General features: G+C 47.8%; 1 protein-coding gene across 4 annotated transcripts in view; it reads right to left on the bottom strand.

Annotated features, from left to right (window-relative positions):
* The window catches only part of SLC7A7 (solute carrier family 7 member 7), a 34,406-nt gene that overhangs the window by 14,530 nt on the left and 789 nt on the right, over positions 1-19,087 (bottom strand). The window contains exons 2-3 of one of the 4 annotated variants that reach the window (XM_036841825.1): positions 18,949-19,022; positions 14,124-14,669 (exon numbers count right to left, since the gene is read on the bottom strand). In XM_036841825.1, coding sequence (XP_036697720.1) covers positions 14,124-14,622 — 499 coding nt within the window. In that variant the 5' untranslated portion in view covers positions 14,623-14,669; positions 18,949-19,022. Of the gene's footprint in view, positions 1-14,123; positions 14,670-15,062; positions 15,145-15,740; positions 15,877-18,948; positions 19,023-19,087 lie in introns of those variants that run through there. The other 3 variants (XM_036841824.1, XM_036841826.1, XM_036841823.1) reach the window with 3 other exon arrangements.

Below are 19,087 nucleotides of genomic sequence, written 5' to 3' on the forward strand. Positions count from 1 at the left end.
AATAAACAAATATTAAAAAAAGAATTTCATTTTGAAGACACCCCTGGTCTTTTTTCTGTTTTTAAATCCCTGGCTGTAAAATTGTAATTCTTTGCCCTGAACTTTTCTGCAATCTCTTTGCCTAAAATTTAGAGTACATTTTGGAGGAAATCCAGCATTTCTTTTTCTGGGACATACCAACTCTGAGAAGGCATGATCACTTCCTCACAAGGATTCCACATTGCCCCTGGTTATGTCAAATAATAATAATAATAAATCCTTATCCTTTAGAGATACATATTGAAGTCTTTATGGATTAAATGGTTTGATGTCTTGGATTTGATTTAAATAATCTAGTGTGGGTGAGGAAGGGGTGGTTGGAGCATAGATGTTGATAAAACAATGTTGATAATCATTGATGCTGGTGCTTGAACCCTGGGAGTTCACTGTACAATTTGCTCTACTTTTGTATATGTTTGAAATCTTCCATAATATACCATTTTTTTTTAATGTAGAGAGGTACTGCTTCTAATAGAATGCAATTGATTTTAGCAAAAGTGCTCAGGGAATTGAAGCTTCCATTGCTACCATATTTCCCTTTTGTACAAATTTTATGATTTTTATGAGGAAAGCAAAACACTTATTCTTCTGACCTGACAGTGTGCAGTAAATGCCCACAGTTACATCATTCCTACTTCTTTTTGCTTTTATCTTTGTGTTCTCTTCACCATGCTTCTTCCCTTAGGATGGGGGTTTATTTCCATATACTTCACTATGGGAGATCTTCAGGAAAAATCCCTAACTGGTATCTGAGAGCCCTCTGATAGCACTATGTAATAATTCTTCTTCCCAAGGTAAGCAGATGGGATTAACAGAGGCCAGGGCCTTGGTGTCCTTTCTAAGAGATGGGCCACGTATCTATAATGAGGAAGGAAGAGACTTCTCCTGTTTAGTTGTGAAAAGCAGCCCTCCTGCAGGCAAAAAGCTGGAGGCAGTACTGGGTAGTACTGTCCATTACGTTTTTTGGGAAAGAGAGAAAGGGGAGGTAAAATCCTTTGACAGGTCTCTATGTCTTGGTCCTGAAATTTCCCTCTCACTGCAATGAAAAGAATCAAAACATAACCTTGCCCAGAGGGAGCAGGCATCCCTTATTATAGCAGATCCTCATACAAGTACATCTCTCTTTGATATACTATATCAATCTCAGCTTTTCTAGCAAATCCATCACTTTTGAACAAGGTATACTTTTTTTTTTTTTTTTTGGCTGTGTTGGGTCTTCGCTGCTGAGCGCGGGCTTTCTTTAGTTGTGGCGAGCGGAGGCTACTCTTTGTTGCGGTGCACGGGCTTCTTTTGTTGAGGAGCATAGGTGCTAGGTGCACGGGTTTCAGTAGTTGTGGCTCGCGGGCTCTAGAGTGCAGGCTCAGTAGTTGCGGCGCACGGGCTTAGTTGCTCCACGGCATGTGGGATCTTCCCGGACCAAGGCTCGAACCCGTGTCCCCTGCATTGGCAGGCGAATTCTCAACCACTGCACCACCAGAGAAGCCCAAACAAGGTATACTCTGTCACTGTCATATTCTAATCAAATAAATTGTTTCCTCCTTGCAGTAAATGTAAAAAGCAAATGTGTTTATTAGCCTCCTTGAATGTTGATGAGTCCAAAAGCATCACTCCCAATCTTCTAGCTTCTCCAAATGCATTACTGAGCAATTTTTCCAACTTTATTCTTCTTTCTCTATAATACCTCATAGCCTCCAAACTACCCAGATGTATACTTTTATCTGTGTATTTTTCCCCTTCCTCTAAAATTTCAGTTTAAAGCTTTATTAAATGCATCTCTCCCAATCTCTATAACATCTGCTCCATCCCTCACCAGAGTGTATCCTCTGGTATCCTAGCATTTACATTCCAGGACTCAGTTCTGTGTTCTCTTTGTTCTTTCACATACACAGACTTCAAGTGACAAAGAGACGAAGATTCCACCTGCCACTCCATTCGCTATCGTGAACTTCAAAGTCACCAGTGACACATCTCATGGGTCTGCTGACTGGTGACGTCATTCATCCCCCAGCAATCAGCAGAAGGATAGCGGCCTGTGGGCTTAATTGGGGTGAGCAAGCTCTCTGTCACGTGTTACTCAAGAAAAACCACCCGTCTCTGCATTAGGCTAGTCTATGCATAGTCAGAGTCACACTGCTGGGGAGCAGTCCAGCCCCTTAACTGGTACGCTCAGGCCTGTGAATACCCAGATGTCTCCAGAATACTCTACCGAGGCTGTTCCCTCAGAAGGACCAGATTTAAGCTCTCCAAAAAAGCCTCAGCTCTTCTGCCTAAAGCCAGACATTTCAAGTTTTTCCTTGTTTTCTTTACTGCTTGTTTTGTTTTTTGTTGTTGAATGCTGGTTTAGGATACTCTCTACAACTTAAAAATCACTTTTTCTTCTTGATTCCTTGATCGATTATTTCTTCCACACTTCCTAGGTGCTGTTGCATGTCTCAGATAGCAGCTGGTCCTCAAACACTTTCACCTTTTCAGGCTACATAACCATGTCGCTTACTCAGGCTTCATGGGTGAGAGCATCCGGCAAGAAGACACACGGAGCACAAGCCCTGTGGGTCACTGGATCAGGTCTTCCCACCCTGCCTTCTGGAGCCTAGTCAGCACTTCAGTTGCTGTGGGTCTGTACCACAGGAGGGAGCAAGCAAGCACTTTGCACCAGGAGGTTCACTGATTAACGGCTCCATCAGCTCCCGTCTCAAAGCCAGCGAGTCCTTGGTAACAGGATCCTTACTGGTTTGCTCAGCTAGGTCCAGTTCAGGTTCTCAGAAACGGGTCCCCAAGGCTGACTGAGCATCAGGATGGCCTGAGGATCCCCTGAGGAGTGTGAACCTACAGCTCTGGGGCTCCACCCCTGAAGTTCTGGTTCAGGAGGTCTGAGACGGGGCTCGCCAGGGGAGCCTGATGACCTGCCTGCTCTGGGCTACCTTAGGTCATCACAAAACAAAATCATCACTTAGAGAACCACCTTGATCAGAGCAAGCCCAGACCCTCACTTAACTCAGCATTCCTGGTTCCACACGAGCATCACTCAACGAGCTTTAACAAAGTTCAGTGCTCGGGCCCCACCCAGGACAATGAAGTCAAGCTCTGGGGTACAGCCCAGGCATCGGCACGTTTTTAAAGTTCCCTGGGTGATTCTAAAGCATGGTGACAACTGAGAACCTCTCTTCCCACGGCCCCCATCAGTTCTCCTCGGCAGGAACTTTCTGCTTCCTCAAGTCTTGTTCTCCAAGCTAATTTCCATTCTTCTGCCCAGTGGTTCAGAGTTCTTTGGCTGGGGGACAAGAGAGGGAGAGGAAGGGGCCAGAAGTTTTTTTTTTTTTAATATTTATTTATTTATTTATTTGGTTGTGCTGGGTCTTAGTTGCAGCAGGTGGGCTCCTTAGTTGCAGCATGCATGTGGGATCTAGTTTCCTGGTCAGGGATTGAACCCTAACCCCTGCATTGGGAGCACAGCGTCTTATCCACTGCGCCACCAGGGAAGTCCCAAGTGTTTTTTTTAAACCCGCTAGGTGACTCCAATTGTCAGCCGAGGTTGGGACCCACTGTCCCTAGCTCCTTCCCCAGCTTCCTCTAGGCTGTTCCCTTAGCCTCTTCTGAGGCAGAGAGAAAGAGAACAGAAAAAGGAAGAGACCAAGGGTGAACCCCTGAAAAGCTTTGGGGATCAGGCCAGCACAGAGCTCCACCTCCCTCCCTGCTGTTGAAGAGTTTGTTCTGAAGTTCACGTTGACCCCATACCAGAAAGACCTCAGCGCTCTGACTCTAGTCCCCTTGCTGCTGTGAATGTGGAACGTGAAATGTAAGCTTCCTGGGCTTCCCTGGTGGCGCAGTGGTTAAGAATCCGCCTGCCAATGCAGGGGACACGGGTTCAAGCCCTGGTCCGGGAAGATCCCACATGCCGCGGAGCAACTAAGCTCGTGAGCCACAACTACCGAGCCTGCGCTCTAGAACCCACAAGCCACAACTACTGAGCCCGCATGCCACAACTACTGAAGCCCACACACCACAACTACTGAAGCCCATACACCACAACTACTGAAGCCTGTGAGCCTAGAGCCCGAGCTCTGCAACAGGAGAAGCTACCGCACTGAGAAGCCCGCGCACCGCAACTAGAGAAAGCCCGCACACAGCAACGAAGACCCAACGCAGCCAAAAATAAACAATAAATAAAATAAATTTATTAAACAAAAAAAAGGAATGTAAGCTTCCTCACCCCCAGCTTAAAATGGATAATCCCTCTGGAAGAGGCAACTAGCTTCCAAGTAGAAAGTTCAAAGGGCAAAAGGCAGTTGGGGGCCCAGCATCTGGCTGTTCCACCTCGTTAGCCATAAGGACACGAAGTCTTCTGGTACCAGGAAAAGCTGCCCGAGGACAGTGGCCAAAGCTCTCAGAGATCTGAAGTCCTAGAGCGTCCACGAGCGGCTCGAGCAGCCGCCCTCCCCTCTGCCCGGGCCCCACAGTGGCCCTCAGCCCCCAACACCCTGAGAGCCAAGAGATGCAATGCCTTTCTCGGCCAAGCTGAATCTGGAGCTGTACCTTCTGTTCACTCCTCCAGCCGACATTCACTGAAAAGCACCTACTACACGCAAATCACGAGGGTCAAGCGTCAGGGATGCCGAGACCGCCTGATCCCTAAAGAGTAGTCTGTTCACAGGGGGCCCCGCATGTGTGCTGCTGGCCGACTGGTACAGCAGGCAGACCGAATACACAGGAGACAAAACATCCCATTAACAAAAGGCAGAAATCTAGACCAAAAAAACTGGGTCACAGGGTTGCTGACATTCTTACATACATCATCTAATTTAATCTGACAGAGTAGGTTTACTATCTTCATCTTACAACTGAGAAAACTGAGGCCACTCAGCCAGTGGCCAGCTCAAAAGCTTGTACACATTCCGCTACACAATTTGCCCCCCATTTGCATGCAAGGATGTGGGCCGGGGAGTGGGACTATCTCCCCCTGGGGTAACAGGGCTTCCTGGCTGCAGAGAACTGGAGCAATCCTCAAAGAGCTCTAAGAAGCCAGAGTAATCAGCTTCAGGAGGGGCTGAATGCACACCCCTCTGGTTGGGAAAAGTAACCATTTATAGAGCCCTGAACGGGACAGCAAGATTCCTTCAGAACTCAGAATTCATCCATTCATCCATTCATTCTTCCATGCATCCATCCACCCACTAAGCATGTATTGAGCTTGAACCCACTGTGTTCCAGACCCTGTGCAGACTCTTTGATTAAGACCCAGTCCCCAGCCTTCCCAGAAAAGTAAACTTGGATGATTACAAGAATCAGGTGTTATGAAAGTCACTGAGAGGCAACCCATCCAGCCTGGGGCAGTGAAGTGGGTGCAGGTGGGCACCAGGACCACTGTTACCTGCACTGAGTGTACAGAGGCTAATGCTGGGATGGGGGGAAGGGAGGTGGAATTCCTGGTAGAGAGGGCAGCATGTGATTACCCTGACCATGCAATGAGTGAAGTCACCCATGCATACAAAAAACTTACCTAAGCAATAATCCGTAAATGATTTCAAGGTCTATTAACAATACTAGCCTATCTAGGGCTGTAGTTAGTTCATCAGCAGTTCCAAAGGAGGACTACACCCGTAAAGGAAACGTAAGCCACCCGGACAGAAATAGAAACCGTATTTGCTCCCCAGAAATTGTCACTGATGAATAGGAAAGGGTGAAAGTATGGTAGAAATATAGATCACACCTCTGTGAGGTAGAGTCCTATTCTACAGATGAGGAAACTGAGACTAATGAATTTAACCTGCCTGATGCCATGCTCCTCACCACCATGCACCGCTGCCTCTCAAAGGGATGAGGATGCGCCCTGGACTGTTCAAGGGACAGAAACGCTGACTCCAGGATCCCAAGCATTCCAACCATGGGGAAGACTTCATGTAGGGTATGAATATTTCATCCAAGTTTTCCAGAAACACACCGCCAAACCAACCTAAGGCGGGCTTAAGTCTTTCCCATAAACTCCCCCCTCGGCTTTGGTCCCTTCCACTAACAACCGCCTTCCTTGCCTCCAGAGTCCATCTTCTAGAAAGCACATCTATATTCCCTTCTCTGCCCTTTCTCCACAATGCAGTCTGACATCTGCTCCACTACTCCAGTGAAAAGCCTGCCAAAGTTCCCCTTGACCTCCTTCTTGTCAATTCCAACGATGTTCCATTCCATATTTTATTTAACAGTTCTTCCGAGAAAGGCTACTTTTGAGTGTAAACCCACCTCCCTTGGGTGCACTGCCTTTCCTCGGAACACTTTACATATCTGTCTCTCCCATCAACTGTGAGCTATGTGAGGGTAGAGATTGGGTAACAGTTATCCTTGTATCCCCAGGGCCTAACCCAGAACTAGGCAGAGTTGATACTCAATAAATCATGCTGGATAAATAAACGATCTCTCTGAAATGACTCCGTCCTCACTTCCCTGAAGTTTCCCTCTCCAAAGTCACCAGTGATCTTCATGTTGATAAATCCAAACAACTCCACTCAGTCCTATCTAGCTTGACCTCTTAGCAGACTGGACACTGTTGGCCACGGACTCCTCAAACTGCTCTCTTCCACTCACCCTCTCCACGTTTCCCTATTTCTCTGGATGCTGCTTCTCCATCTTTTTTGCAGAATACCTCTCCCTCAACGTTGGTACTCTAAGGATTCTTATAATTCTAAGAATTCCAAGAATGCTATCCAAAGCCCTTTTCTCTTCCCTTTCTATATCCTGTCCCAGGATCATCTCATCTGCTACTGTGATTTCAACTACTATACACTGATGATTCCCAAAAGTATATCACCAGCCCAACTGTCATGATTCCACATACATAGGAATATCTAACCACCTACTCAACATCACCAGGCACAAACTGATCCCATCAATTTCTTGCAAACCTACTACTGCTCCTCAAGTGTTCCCCCTATAAGTAAACGGCATCACCATTCACCCAGTTGCCCAAGCCAGATGCCAAAGCTCAGTATCTTATCATCATTGACAATCTCTACCCATATCTAACTGGTGTCCAAGTCTTAACCAGGCTCTTCATCCCCAAAACATGACTCTGGTCCAAGCCACCAGCATCTCTCACCAGGATCATGGCAACAGCTTCCTAACTGGTCCCACTGCTTTTGGTCCTGCAAAGTCAGAATAATCTTCCTAAAAATCACAAATTATTTAAAATCTAAATCACAAATATCACTCCTCTACTTTGAAAGCCCAAAGAGGTTCTTCATTGCCTTAGAAGAAGCCCACCAAACTCCTTAATATAGCATGTGCTGTAGGTTATATTTTCCAAAGATATCTCAACAGTATCTCCCATCCCACATGCTTTTCATACAATGTGACTTTAACACTCTGCCCATCAAGAGGTAGGGTCTGTGCCTCTTCTCTTAAAACTGGATGGTCTTCTGTGAATGTTCCTACCTATATAGTACTGCAGGAGTGATACCATGTGACTTCAGAGGCTAGGTCATAAGAGGCAATGCAGCTTCCACTTTGCTTGCTCGGATACTCATTCTTGAAGCCTTCAGCCGCCAAGTAAAACAGTCTGATGTGCTGAGGCTGCCATTATGTGAGAAAGCTCAATGTAATCCATATGGAGAGACCACATGGAAAAGCCCTGATGCGACTTGAGAAAAAGATGCCCATCTAGCCTGCGTCTGCTTCAGCTTTCGCCTGTTTCAGCTCCTGCCACCATCTGACTACAACCACATAAGACCCTGAGCCAGAACTGCCCCACTTAGCCCTTCCCAAATTCCTAAGCCATAGAAACCACGAAAGAATAAAATGACTGTTTGAAAACACTTAGTTTTGTGTGATTTGTTACACAGCAATAATAACTAGAACAGTTTATATAAAGCCCTGAACAACCTATCCTATGACCTCCATCTACCTCTGCAGGCCAACTCTCAACATTTCCTACCTTAAACGCAATACCTAAGCTCCTTTCGGTGTCTCAAAGATGTCCTTTCTTGTCTTCAAGTTTTCATACATACGTTCTTGCTGCCTGAGATGCTCCTCTTCCCTCTCTACTCAGTTAATTCTTCTTCATTCAGGTGTCAACTTCCTTATGGAGAGCTTCCAAACCCCTAGGCTATTCAGGTTTCCTCCTGGGCTCCCTGTGCCTCGCTAGTCACAACACTCATCATGATCCATTGTAATCTTGGACTGGGTTGCCCATCCTGTACACACACACACACACACACACACACACACACACACACACACACACGAGAGCTCCATAACGACAATGACCAGTGCTGGGAAAACAGCAGTTCAGGCTTTTGTCGTTTCTTACCTAGATCGGTAAGAAAGCTATCTAACCCGTGTCTCTGCCTCCAGACTTGCTCTTAGGTCCCCCCCCAGCTGCCCTGCTCCCTCCTTCCAATCCTGCAATGGCTCCTTATAGGCTTCAGGAGAAAATCTAAACCCTCTAGGAAGGTTTGGCCTCGTGCGCTAACCCCTTGCCTCCCCTTGTCCCCTCACATCCCATAATCCCCCATGCACAGCCCACGCCCCACACTTCTTCTCACCTTTGTGCCTTTACATTGCCTTTCCCTGTGCCTAGAATTCCTTACGCCTTCTTCATTCAACAGATATTTACTGAGTACCTAGCGGACACCAGGCACTGTTCTAGGTGCCAGAGGCTCAGCAGTGAGCAAAACAAAGTCCTTACTTTCATGATGTTGATACTCTAGAGGCAAAGATAGATAATAAACAAGTAAAGAATTAATGTCAGGTGGTGAGAAGTCTATAGAGAAAAACAAAACCGGCTGGGAGACTGCGAGTGACCATTTTAGATGGGATGCCTTCTCCGGTAAGGCAATATTTGTGCAAAGACTTGAATGGAGTAAAGGAATAAGCTCTGAAGGCATCTGGGGAAAGAGCCTTCCCGGCAGAAAGAACAATACGTACAAAGCCCCTGCAGCGGGAGTGTGCCAGGCAAATTGGAAGAAAAGCATGAAGGAGAGGCCCGGAGCTGCAGGGGAGAGAGTGAGGGTGAGAGGGATGAGATGTGTCAGAGCGTCAGATGGCGTCGGCTCTGTAGGCTGTGGTGAGTGGGTTCTTCACACCCCCCCCACTGACTCCTCTCCATCCTTCGGTGTTGGGTATTGACTGCGGACCTCACCTCCTGAATTAGCCGCACTCAAGCCCCTCCCAGCACTCACGATATACAGTGTTTCACTGACTATTTTTGCCCTTCTTCTCCACTAACCATGAGTTCCCTGCAAGAAGGGCTCTACCTTTCAGCCTTATACTTTAGAGAACCCACCACATTCAGTAAATTTTCCTCAAATAGTCAAAACTTTCTTCCTTTGTTCTGGTTCCATGCCCTGCAAGGAATTCCCTGATTACTAGATGGGTTCCCCAGTGACTATGGTACTAGGAAGGGGGTGTCTTGAGAGCGAACACATGCCTTCTGCCCATTAGAAATCATACATGTGGGACTTCTCCGGCGGTCCAGTGGTTAAGACTCCACGCTTCCAACGCAGCGGGCACAGGATTGATCCCTGGTTGGGGAACTAAGATCCCACATGCAGCATGGCACGGCCAAAAAACAAAAATAATTAAAAATAATTTTAAAAAAGAAATCATACATGTATGCTCACCATGTACATTAATAGACTGACATCAACATGTACCTCTTTTTTAGGTAAGTGTGACTCAGTTGGTGGGAAAATGACCGACTCTGGGTCATGATGACCCTAGGAAGGCACAGCTCTTGGAAGGGCACATGAGCATCCCAGCAGAAGCCCCAGGTGGCCCCTCTACCTCATCACTCAGCCCACCTTCCCTATTTCAGAAGGCAACCCCATCACCTCCCATCTGCCCAAGCCTGAATCCTTAGCATTATCTCTGAGAGCTCCCATGCCCTCCACACCCAGAAGTCCTAGAAATCCTACCTTATGACTATTTCTTTATCCATCCCTTCATCTCCCTTCCAAAGGCACCACCCACAGTGCAGGCCACCACTACCCTTCAGGTTGCAGCTCCCTAACCGGGTACCCCTACCTTCTGTCTCTCACTTTTTTCCAAAAACACTCTCCACAAAGCCAGAGTTCTTCTTCAAAGCAAATGTGATTTCATGTCTCCACTTAAAGTCAACAACTTCTGCCTGCTCTCAGGATAAAGTCTAACCTGTTTTGGCACCATATAAACCCCTGCGGAGCTGGCCCTGGGGCTACATTTCCAGCCTCTCCCTTCTCATTCCTCTCCTACCCACATTCCAGCCATACCAACTACTTGGAATTCTTGGACCGGTTCTGCACCTTTTTGTACCCTGCACCTTCACACGCAGTTCCCTCTGTGAGAAGTGTCTGAGGAGATGGCTGTGTTTCTATTCAAAATTCAGTTCAGACATCAGAGTCCCTGTACTGTCGTCCTAAGCGCTCCTCCCCACAAGAGGAAAGTCATCTCCCTTGCTCCTAGGGTGCCTCTTTCCTGGCTGCTTGTAAGCCTCTTCCTCTCCCTACTTCTTGGTTTTCTCCTGAAGGGTTACGGTTAGATAAATGAGCTATTACTGCCTAGATCCTATCTGGACAGAATATCTTAGCATCTGACTTGTACTGGTTGCTCATTAAACAAGAGCTGAAGGAAGAAACTCATGAATCATATGCCCCTGAACTCTTACTTACAATCTCGGTTGCCCTTCTGAACCTTCTTCCAGATCTCTATGTCCCTCTGAAGATTATTAGAGATAGAACAAAGTCCTATAAGCAACCGAGAGAGAGCAATTTTAATCATAATCATCAATACATTACACTTGAGTCATGATTTATGGTTTTCACTGAATCTCATGTCATGCTCACAGGAATCTGGAAGTAACAGTCACTACACACAGTTATTGAGCCCAGCCTCAAACACAAGTCTGAAATGCTTTTCATTCTATCAGGCTTGTCTCAAATATATGCCGTAAATCCAGCACAAAACTCTGTCTTTTATTAACTGGGGAGCTCTCCAGACTAATCGTAACTGTGGCTACTTTGCACGTATTCTTAGGAGGGTGCACATGTGTGTGTATGTGTACTTGGGTGCCCAAGAGTTTGAGTACGTCTCTATTCCCAAATTAGAAGCAGCAAATTAAAAAGACTGATGAAGGCAGGCCCAATGCCAGAATCAAGGAACAATAGCTGTCAGAGACAACACACATCAAAATCATGAAAGAATAAAACCTGAGGCCCTGAAGTCAGGCCAGCTGTCTGAGGCCACTGAGGAAGCAAACATTCATCCCCAGACCAGGGGCCTCAGTCATACAAGCTTTGACGGGTGCAGTGGTGACCCTGAGTCACCAAAAAAAAAAAAAAAAAAAGAAAGTCAAGTTATGAGGGCAAGCAGACATATCACTGGTTTTAAAGAGATTTCAACCAAGATGGCTAAAATAGAATTCTGGTGCTTAAAGGGATGCAGACCCCTTGGAAATTTTACTTAAGTGGAATAATCCTTACTCTACACAAGATATGTAAGTATATGCCCACGTTTGAGGGGACTCCGAGACCAACAGATCCTAAAATTAGTTTCATCAGAAAGTCAGCCCACCAGCTCATCTGTAAATGATGCCAGAGAAACTACAGATCGCATTTAAGACCTCAAGGGAAAACCCCCTTCCCGCAACCCAGGGCAGTGCCTTTGTACCTCCCTGACCGTTGCCAGCATGACAAACAGCCCCACACACAGACATGAGTCTGAGCCCACACACAGGCACACGAAACACGGGAGGAGCCTACAGAGGACAGCCAGCTCTCTGCACAACAGTCAAAAGAGGGAGGCTGGAGAGGAAGCTGAGAGTAAAATGAGGCAGTGGAGAAACTGAAAGGAAGGAGCACATGAGGCTGATTGAGAGGGTTGATCCAGCAAGCAATTGTACCTGGTGCAAAATGCCTGTCCCCCACAGCTGCCCCTGAAACTGACAGGACCACTCAGCTTCTCCACAGCCGGGGGTGGGCGGGGTCTCCAAGGTCCCAGGGTCTCTCACGCTGGGAGGGCACTTTTCTAGAACAGAGGCAGCTGAGGGAAAGGGCTGCAGAGGATCAGCCTCTCAGCACCTCCAAAGTGGCTTTGCTGAACGTACAAATTTAAATAATATTTTATTTATGAGATGGAAAGAAGGTAAATCGGTGCAGCTACTATGGAAAACAGTATGGAGGTCCCTCAAAAAAACTAAAAACAGAGTTGCCATATCATCCAGCAATCCCACTCCTGGGCAGATATCTGGACAAAGCTATAATTCAAAGAGATACATGAACCCCTGTGTTCACAGCAGCACTATTTACAAGAGCCAAGACATGAAAACAACCTAAATGTCCATTGACAGATGAATGGATAAAGAAGACGTGGTACGTATATACGGTGGAATATTACTCAGCCATAAAAAAGAACAAAATCATGCGTTTTGCAGCAACATGTGGACCAAGAGATTATCAAACTAAGTGAAGTCAGACAGAGAAAGACAAATACGATATGATATCACTTATATGTGGAATCTAAAATATGACACAGGGACTTCCCTGGTGGTCCAGTGGTAAAGAACCCACCTTACAATGCAGGGGACGTGGGTTCGATCCCTGGTCAGGGAACTAAGATCCCACATGCCGTGGGGCAACTAAGCCCGTGCACCACAACTACTGAGCTCGTGCACCTCAACTGGAGCCCATGTGCCGCAAGCTACAGAGCCCACACACTCTGGACCCCGCGCACCACAACTACAGAGCTCACGCGCCCTGGAGCCTGCACGCCACAACTAGAGAGAAGCCAACACGCTGCAACGAAGAGCCCACACACCGCGACAAAAGATCCCACGTGCCTCAACGAAGATCCCACGTGCTGCAACTAAGACCCAATGCAGCCAAAAATTTTTAAAAATTGAAAATAAATAAATAAATAAATAAAATATGACACAAATGACTTATCTATGAAACAGAAACAGACTCACAGACATAGAGAACAGACTTGTGGTTGCCAAGGGGGAGTGGGGAGGGGAGGGATGGACTGGGAGTTTGGGATTAGCAGACGCAAACTATTACATTTACAATGGCTAAACAGCAAGGTCCTACTGTATAGCACAGGGAACTATATTCAATATCCTGTGATAAATCATAATGGAAAAGAATATGAAAAAGAATGTATATATAAGTATAACTGAATCACTTTGTTGTACCACAGAACTTAACACAACATTGTAAATCAACTAAACTTCAATGAAATAAATTTTTTTAAAAAAGAATCTAGCCCACAGAAAAACTCATGCAAACGCAATAGGATATTCACTGGCGTGTTATCTGTAAGACTGAGAAACTGGAACCAACTGAAATGGCCATTAACAGAGGCCTAATTAGTTAAACATACAATACATCCTTAAAATTAACATGGAATAACATGAAGCATTGTTTTAAAGTAGATCTGTAGGGCTTCCCCGGTGGCGCAGTGGTTGACAATCTGCCTGCTAATGCAGGGGACACGGGTTCGAGCCCTGGTCTGGGAAGATCCCACATGCCGCAGAGCAGCTGGGCCCGTGAGCCACAATTACTGAGCCTGCGCGTCTGGAGCCTGTGCTCCACAACAAGAGAGGCCGCGATAGTGAGAGGGCCGCGCACCGCGATGAAGAGTGGCCCCCGCTCGCCGCAACTAGAGAAAGCCCTCGCACAGAAACGAAGACCCAACACAGCCATAAATAAATAAATAAATAAATAAATTTTAAAAAAAATAAAATAAAATAAAGTAGATCTGTAAATCGAAAAGAACATCACTGATAAATTCTGGGAAAAAAAACCAAACTGTAGAATTATATGTGTACTATGATCCCATAAAACAGAACAAAACTCCATCCCTTGAAAGAAGAAGAAAAAAGTCAGCAAAGGTGGAGACTGCTAATGATGTTTACCAAGGGAAGTTGGGAGAAAGGATTTTTTTTTTTTTTTTTGGACACTCTGATGCTGTTTGAATTTTCACACTCAGCGTACATTAATTGAACAACAACAAAAAAGCGTCTTGCAGGGGCATTCCTTTCCACCTCCTTCTTACTGACTAAGCAGACTCACGGGCCGGCCTCCGCCCCACGCGCCACCCCACCCCTCCTGCCCAGCCCCACTTACAGATGCAGGCAGCAGCCAGCAGGCGGCCAGCAGCATAGGGGGCTAAGCAGTTCGGGAAGACGGGCTGCACCATGTAGTTGGCAAAGGTGATGGCAATGATGGCCTGGCTGGTGGGCTCGATGAGGAGGAGGGAGGTCCAGAGTCGGATGAAGGCAAGAAATCCCCCGAAGGCCTCGAGGATGTAGGCGTAGCTGGCCCCAGATTTCTTAATGGTGGTGCCCAATTCCGCATAACAAAGGGCCCCAAAGACGGAGAAGAGGCCCCCGACAGCCCAGATGACCAGGGAGAGGCCAAAGGAGGCGCTGTATATGAGCACGCCTTTGGGGGAGACAAAGATGCCTGAGCCAATCATGTTCCCCACAATCAGGCACACGCCGCTCAGCAGCGAGATCTCCTTCTTCAGTTTTACCTGCTCCGACCTGGGGCTGGCTTCGTCGGCCAAAGGGGAGGCGTCCCTCTCATGCTGGGAGGCCACTTCATACTTAACGCCGTTGACCATGGTGGAGGAGGAGAAGAAAGCCTTCACCGGCTTCCTGGCATTGCCCTCTAAGGAAGAAAGGTGAAGACATAGAGCAGGTTGGCAATTACAGAGAACTCTCCCCCACCGGGGCCAGAGTGGGCAAGCCACCCACGCCCAGCATTTCAGAGACCTCTCTCTCACCTCCCACCTCCCATGAACCTCTTCTCCATCTGGCTTGCCAACTCGAGTCTTTAAAGGACGGCATTCATTCCCCAGAGAGAAAGCATGTTTCTCATCATTAGGCTGGCACTGCCCACCTGATTTACAAGATAGAAAACTAAATCCCAGTTCTATCTGAGCTCACTGGAGACGGGAAGACGAACAATTTGGCTGTTCCCACGTGTAACCATAATGATTTGAGCCTGTGCTTTTCAGCCTTACCCAAAAAAAGTCTGTCTTCCCTCCAATTTCAGTCTCACCTGTCACCTGTGATGAGATGCAACCTTGGGAACCAACCTTGCAAGCAGCTAGTCTGTGGGTTCTCCTCACAACACTGCCCTTTTCCCCCAAGGACCCTGGCTCTGGCAAACCTAAAGGCTTCAGAGAGCTCTTGCTGGAAACTCACAACCATCCCCCTGTTCAGGGAGTATACCTTAACAACCCTCAGCTGAACTCTTCAGCCCCAGCTAAAGCCCAAGCAGCCCAGCCCCACCCAGAAAGAAGACAGGCCTTCTCTTTTCCATGCTTTTCCTTTCCCAGATACCATTCCCAGCCCCTAGTGTTGTAGGTCTCCGGCCATCAAATCCCTGCATAGTTGCATCACCCAAAAAAAAGTATGGATGAGAGATCAGTGATCCAAATGTGCAGCCCAACCTAGAGATGACTGGAGGCAGCTGATGACCACTCCCCACCCAGGAGTTGCTGCTGGAGAGACAGCACCAAAGCAGAGGCAAGGAAACAGCTGAAGCGGGGTAGCAAATGCTGGGCATCATGGAGCAGGAGGTGCTGAGAGGAGGACAGGCCAGGCTGGCCAAGCAAGTGGACGGATCCTAGGGCTAGAGGCACTCAGGAAAGGAAGCGATTGGACACTGCAGAGCAGCAAAGGGAGAGTGGGCAAGATGAGCGGGGCTGAGGGAGAGGGTGGGAAGCACACTCACTCCCTGGCCCTGGGTGGAAGCAGGTCCCCGATGCAGCGGACATTCAGAGACACAGCCTCTGGGAGCTGTGATCTGACCACTCCTGCCTTTCAGCCAGCAGTAAAAGGAAAGGCCAGGCAAATGCTTATGGATTTAAGTCATATCAAGAAGTCAAGAAGGGCAGAGGGACAGAGGGAGGGGGAGAGGGGTGTTAAGCAACTGTCTGGGTCCAAGGTTCACTGGTCCTTCACGTCTGCAAGGGGAAGGCTAGGAGCTCTTGGCTCAGCACTTTCTGTGATAAGAGCACCCTCTCTCAGGAATCTCCTTTGTCAGCTCTGCTCCAGGACTGGGGACCCAGAAGAAAGGATTGCCGGTCAGCTGGGTGGGTACAGTTTCTGCAGCCCTGGGGAAGCTGTCCCCAAGCAAATTAGCTGAGGACAGGGCTGCGGCTGAGAAAGAATGCACAGCCCTCTCTCTCTCTCCAGGCCCCAGCTTAGCCCCACTTCTCTCTCACCCTGAACAAGAAAGGCAGGAAGGTTGCACATTGTGCCACAGAGGCTTGTTCATATGTGATTAGAGGAAGTGTAAGTACAGTCCAACTCGTGATCGGGTGTCCTAAGAGAACTCTGCACACTTCCCCACACAGAGTGAGAGGTGGCCGCCCGAAACTTGCGCCATGACCCCAAGGCTGATTCTCAAGCTGCTTCCGAGGAAACAAGGTCAAGAAATGAGATTGAAACCTCTGGCTGCATCCATGCCCAACTCACAGGCCCTTTCATCCTTAAGAAAACATACCAGGATCTATGGACTAAGCATAAATTCCTATAAACACCTTCCCCAAATACAAGTTTCCTCCAATTTCCTAAAACTATGGGGAAATAAGATTTCACTGAGCTATACTGGAAAGGCCCAGAACAGACAGAGGAAGTTGAGCAATTTGGGGAAAGCATATATTCTGTTTTTAGAGTCCTCTTAACTCCGGTATTCTGGGTCTCCTTTACCAACAGAAATACACCCTACTCATTCTGAAATCCAACTGTCTTTCTGTTCCTTCTCGTGCCCTTTCAAACCCCCTTTGGTTATTCAACTACCAGAGAACAAAGATCTAAAAAGCCCTGGGGTAAGGGGGGTGCTTATCTTTACCCTACAACCTCCCCTTCTAGTCCCTTAAACTTTTTTTTTTTTTCACCCAGGAGGGGGACCCTGGTGTTAGCCTTCCCAGAGATCATGTCTCCCAAGCCACTCTCACAAAAACGTCTGAAATCCATCCAGAAGACTGTCCTTTTCTCCCAGCTCCCCCTTAAACGTTCCTATAATAATAGTAACTGTCATTTATTGAGCACTTAACCAAGCCAGACATATTGCTAAACACCTATATGTCTTATCTCATTTAATCCCCCCAGCAGCCCCTTAAAGCAGACACTAAGTAAGTAACCTGCCAGGATGCCATAGCAAGGGAGGCGGGTAGGTAAGCCAACAAAGCCCAAGCTCTGTACTTTCTCTCCAACCTCTCCACCCCCTCTGACCTGCCCAGTCTCTAGCCCTCCTCTTAGGCAAGAAAGCCCTTTAGATGGCTCTCTAATGAACTACCTGGGGGAGGATGTGATTAGATTAAAAGAAAGTCTCTGCTGTCCTTCACTCTGAAGTCTAGGCTAGGGGACTTCCCTGGTGGCGCAGTGGTTAAGAATCCGCCTGCCAATGCAGGGGACACAGGTTCGAGCACTGGTCCGGGAAGAGCCCACATGCCGCGGAGCAACTAAGCCCGTGCGCCACAGCTACTGAGCCTGCGCGTCTGGAGCCTGCGAGCCACAACTACTGAAGCCTGTGTGCCACAACTACTGAAGCCCACGCACCGCAACGAAGAGTAGCCCCCGCTCACCGCAACTAGAGAAAGCCCGCGCACAGCAGTGAAGACCCAACGCAGCCAAAAATAAATAATAAATAAAATAAATAAATTTAAAATAAAATAAAATAAAGTCTAGGCTAAAGGCTCCAACAAAGCCCACCCATCTCCTTCCTGGTTGCTCCTCCCCTTTCTCATCCCTTTGCAGGAATGAGAAACGATTACAAGTCCTCTTGGCAGTGCTGCTATTGCTAGGGTGCCCACTTCTAAAGCAAACAAAAACATACGGAAACACATCATCACGCCAGGCCTTTTTAGATCAAATTCCCTGGCACCAAGGGTGGGCATGTGTCCTAATGGGGCATAGGGAAAAGGAGTGAAGGGGGGACAAACGAAGGGGAAACTGTAAGGTTAAGTGGGGAGAGACGCGTGCAGGGCTTATTTCCTGGCTGGTGGTATCTGAAAGGTGAAATCCTCATCGTGGAATCTTGAGACAAAAACCCACTGGGGTGAAACCCACACTCCAGCAAACAGCACACCCTAGTGGTCTCACCAGGAAGTGCTTATCTATATGAATGGAATCCCTTTCCTAGCCTACTCTTCAGTAGACCCACTCAAACGGGACGGAGGAGGCTGACTTCAGAGAAAAGATGCCCCCTCTTTTCTCAACCACTGCCCAGCACCAGCTCCGTGGGCAGGAAGGCACCATCCTTGGCAGCTCGCATTCCTTCCTGAGACCCCAGCTCTCAGGGTCATGCCTCCACCATTCAGGCAGCCTGGAACCAGCAGAACCTGTCCTGAAGTGCTCTCCCACCCCAGGCTTTACAAGAGAAACTTGCAGAGCCTGGAATCCTAGGAGATAACAGCGTTCCAGATACGCAGCACCCCGTCTCCTTCCTGTCTGAGGTGCGTACCTCTCTGAGGACCTAGAGGAGATTACGGACAGCACATTCATCCTACAGGAGAAGTTTCAGATACAGGGGTTCAGGGAACACAGGGAGCAGGGCCCCAGCAGGCAGGGGAGCCCCGCACCCTGACCCCACCTGTGAATATGGCAAAACCAAAACACGCTTCCTCCAGGGACCAGCGTACAGTTCAGCTTCTTGGTTCCTCAGTCAAGCTCAGGGAGCTAAGGTGAAAAGACACTTTCTCCCCCAGACACCCACGTCCTGCCTTCCTAGCTCCCACTGGGCTGTGCTGCCTCCCCGAATAACAGGAACAGAAAACAGACACACTCTGCTACAGATGGATTCCCCCATCTCTCCGAGCTGGGAGCTCAGTTACTCCCTCCCCCATTCTCCATTTGTTTTTCTATATTCCACTGTAGCTATGACAGTCCCTTAAAAAAAAAAAAAAAAAAAGTGCAGCAAGAAAGAAAGTGTTTACTTCTGTGGCCAGGGCCTCCACGAATGTAGCACTGAAGTCTCTGGGCAGAGGGCTTTGCATGGGGAGGGCTGGGGCTGGGAAAATAAGAGGCTCTTGGATCTCCGGTTCAGCCAATTCTCAGGACTCACTCCATCCTCCT

The sequence above is a fragment of the Balaenoptera musculus genome, chromosome 2 (genome assembly GCF_009873245.2).
Source record: "Balaenoptera musculus isolate JJ_BM4_2016_0621 chromosome 2, mBalMus1.pri.v3, whole genome shotgun sequence".
Lineage (NCBI taxonomy): Eukaryota > Metazoa > Chordata > Mammalia > Artiodactyla > Balaenopteridae > Balaenoptera > Balaenoptera musculus.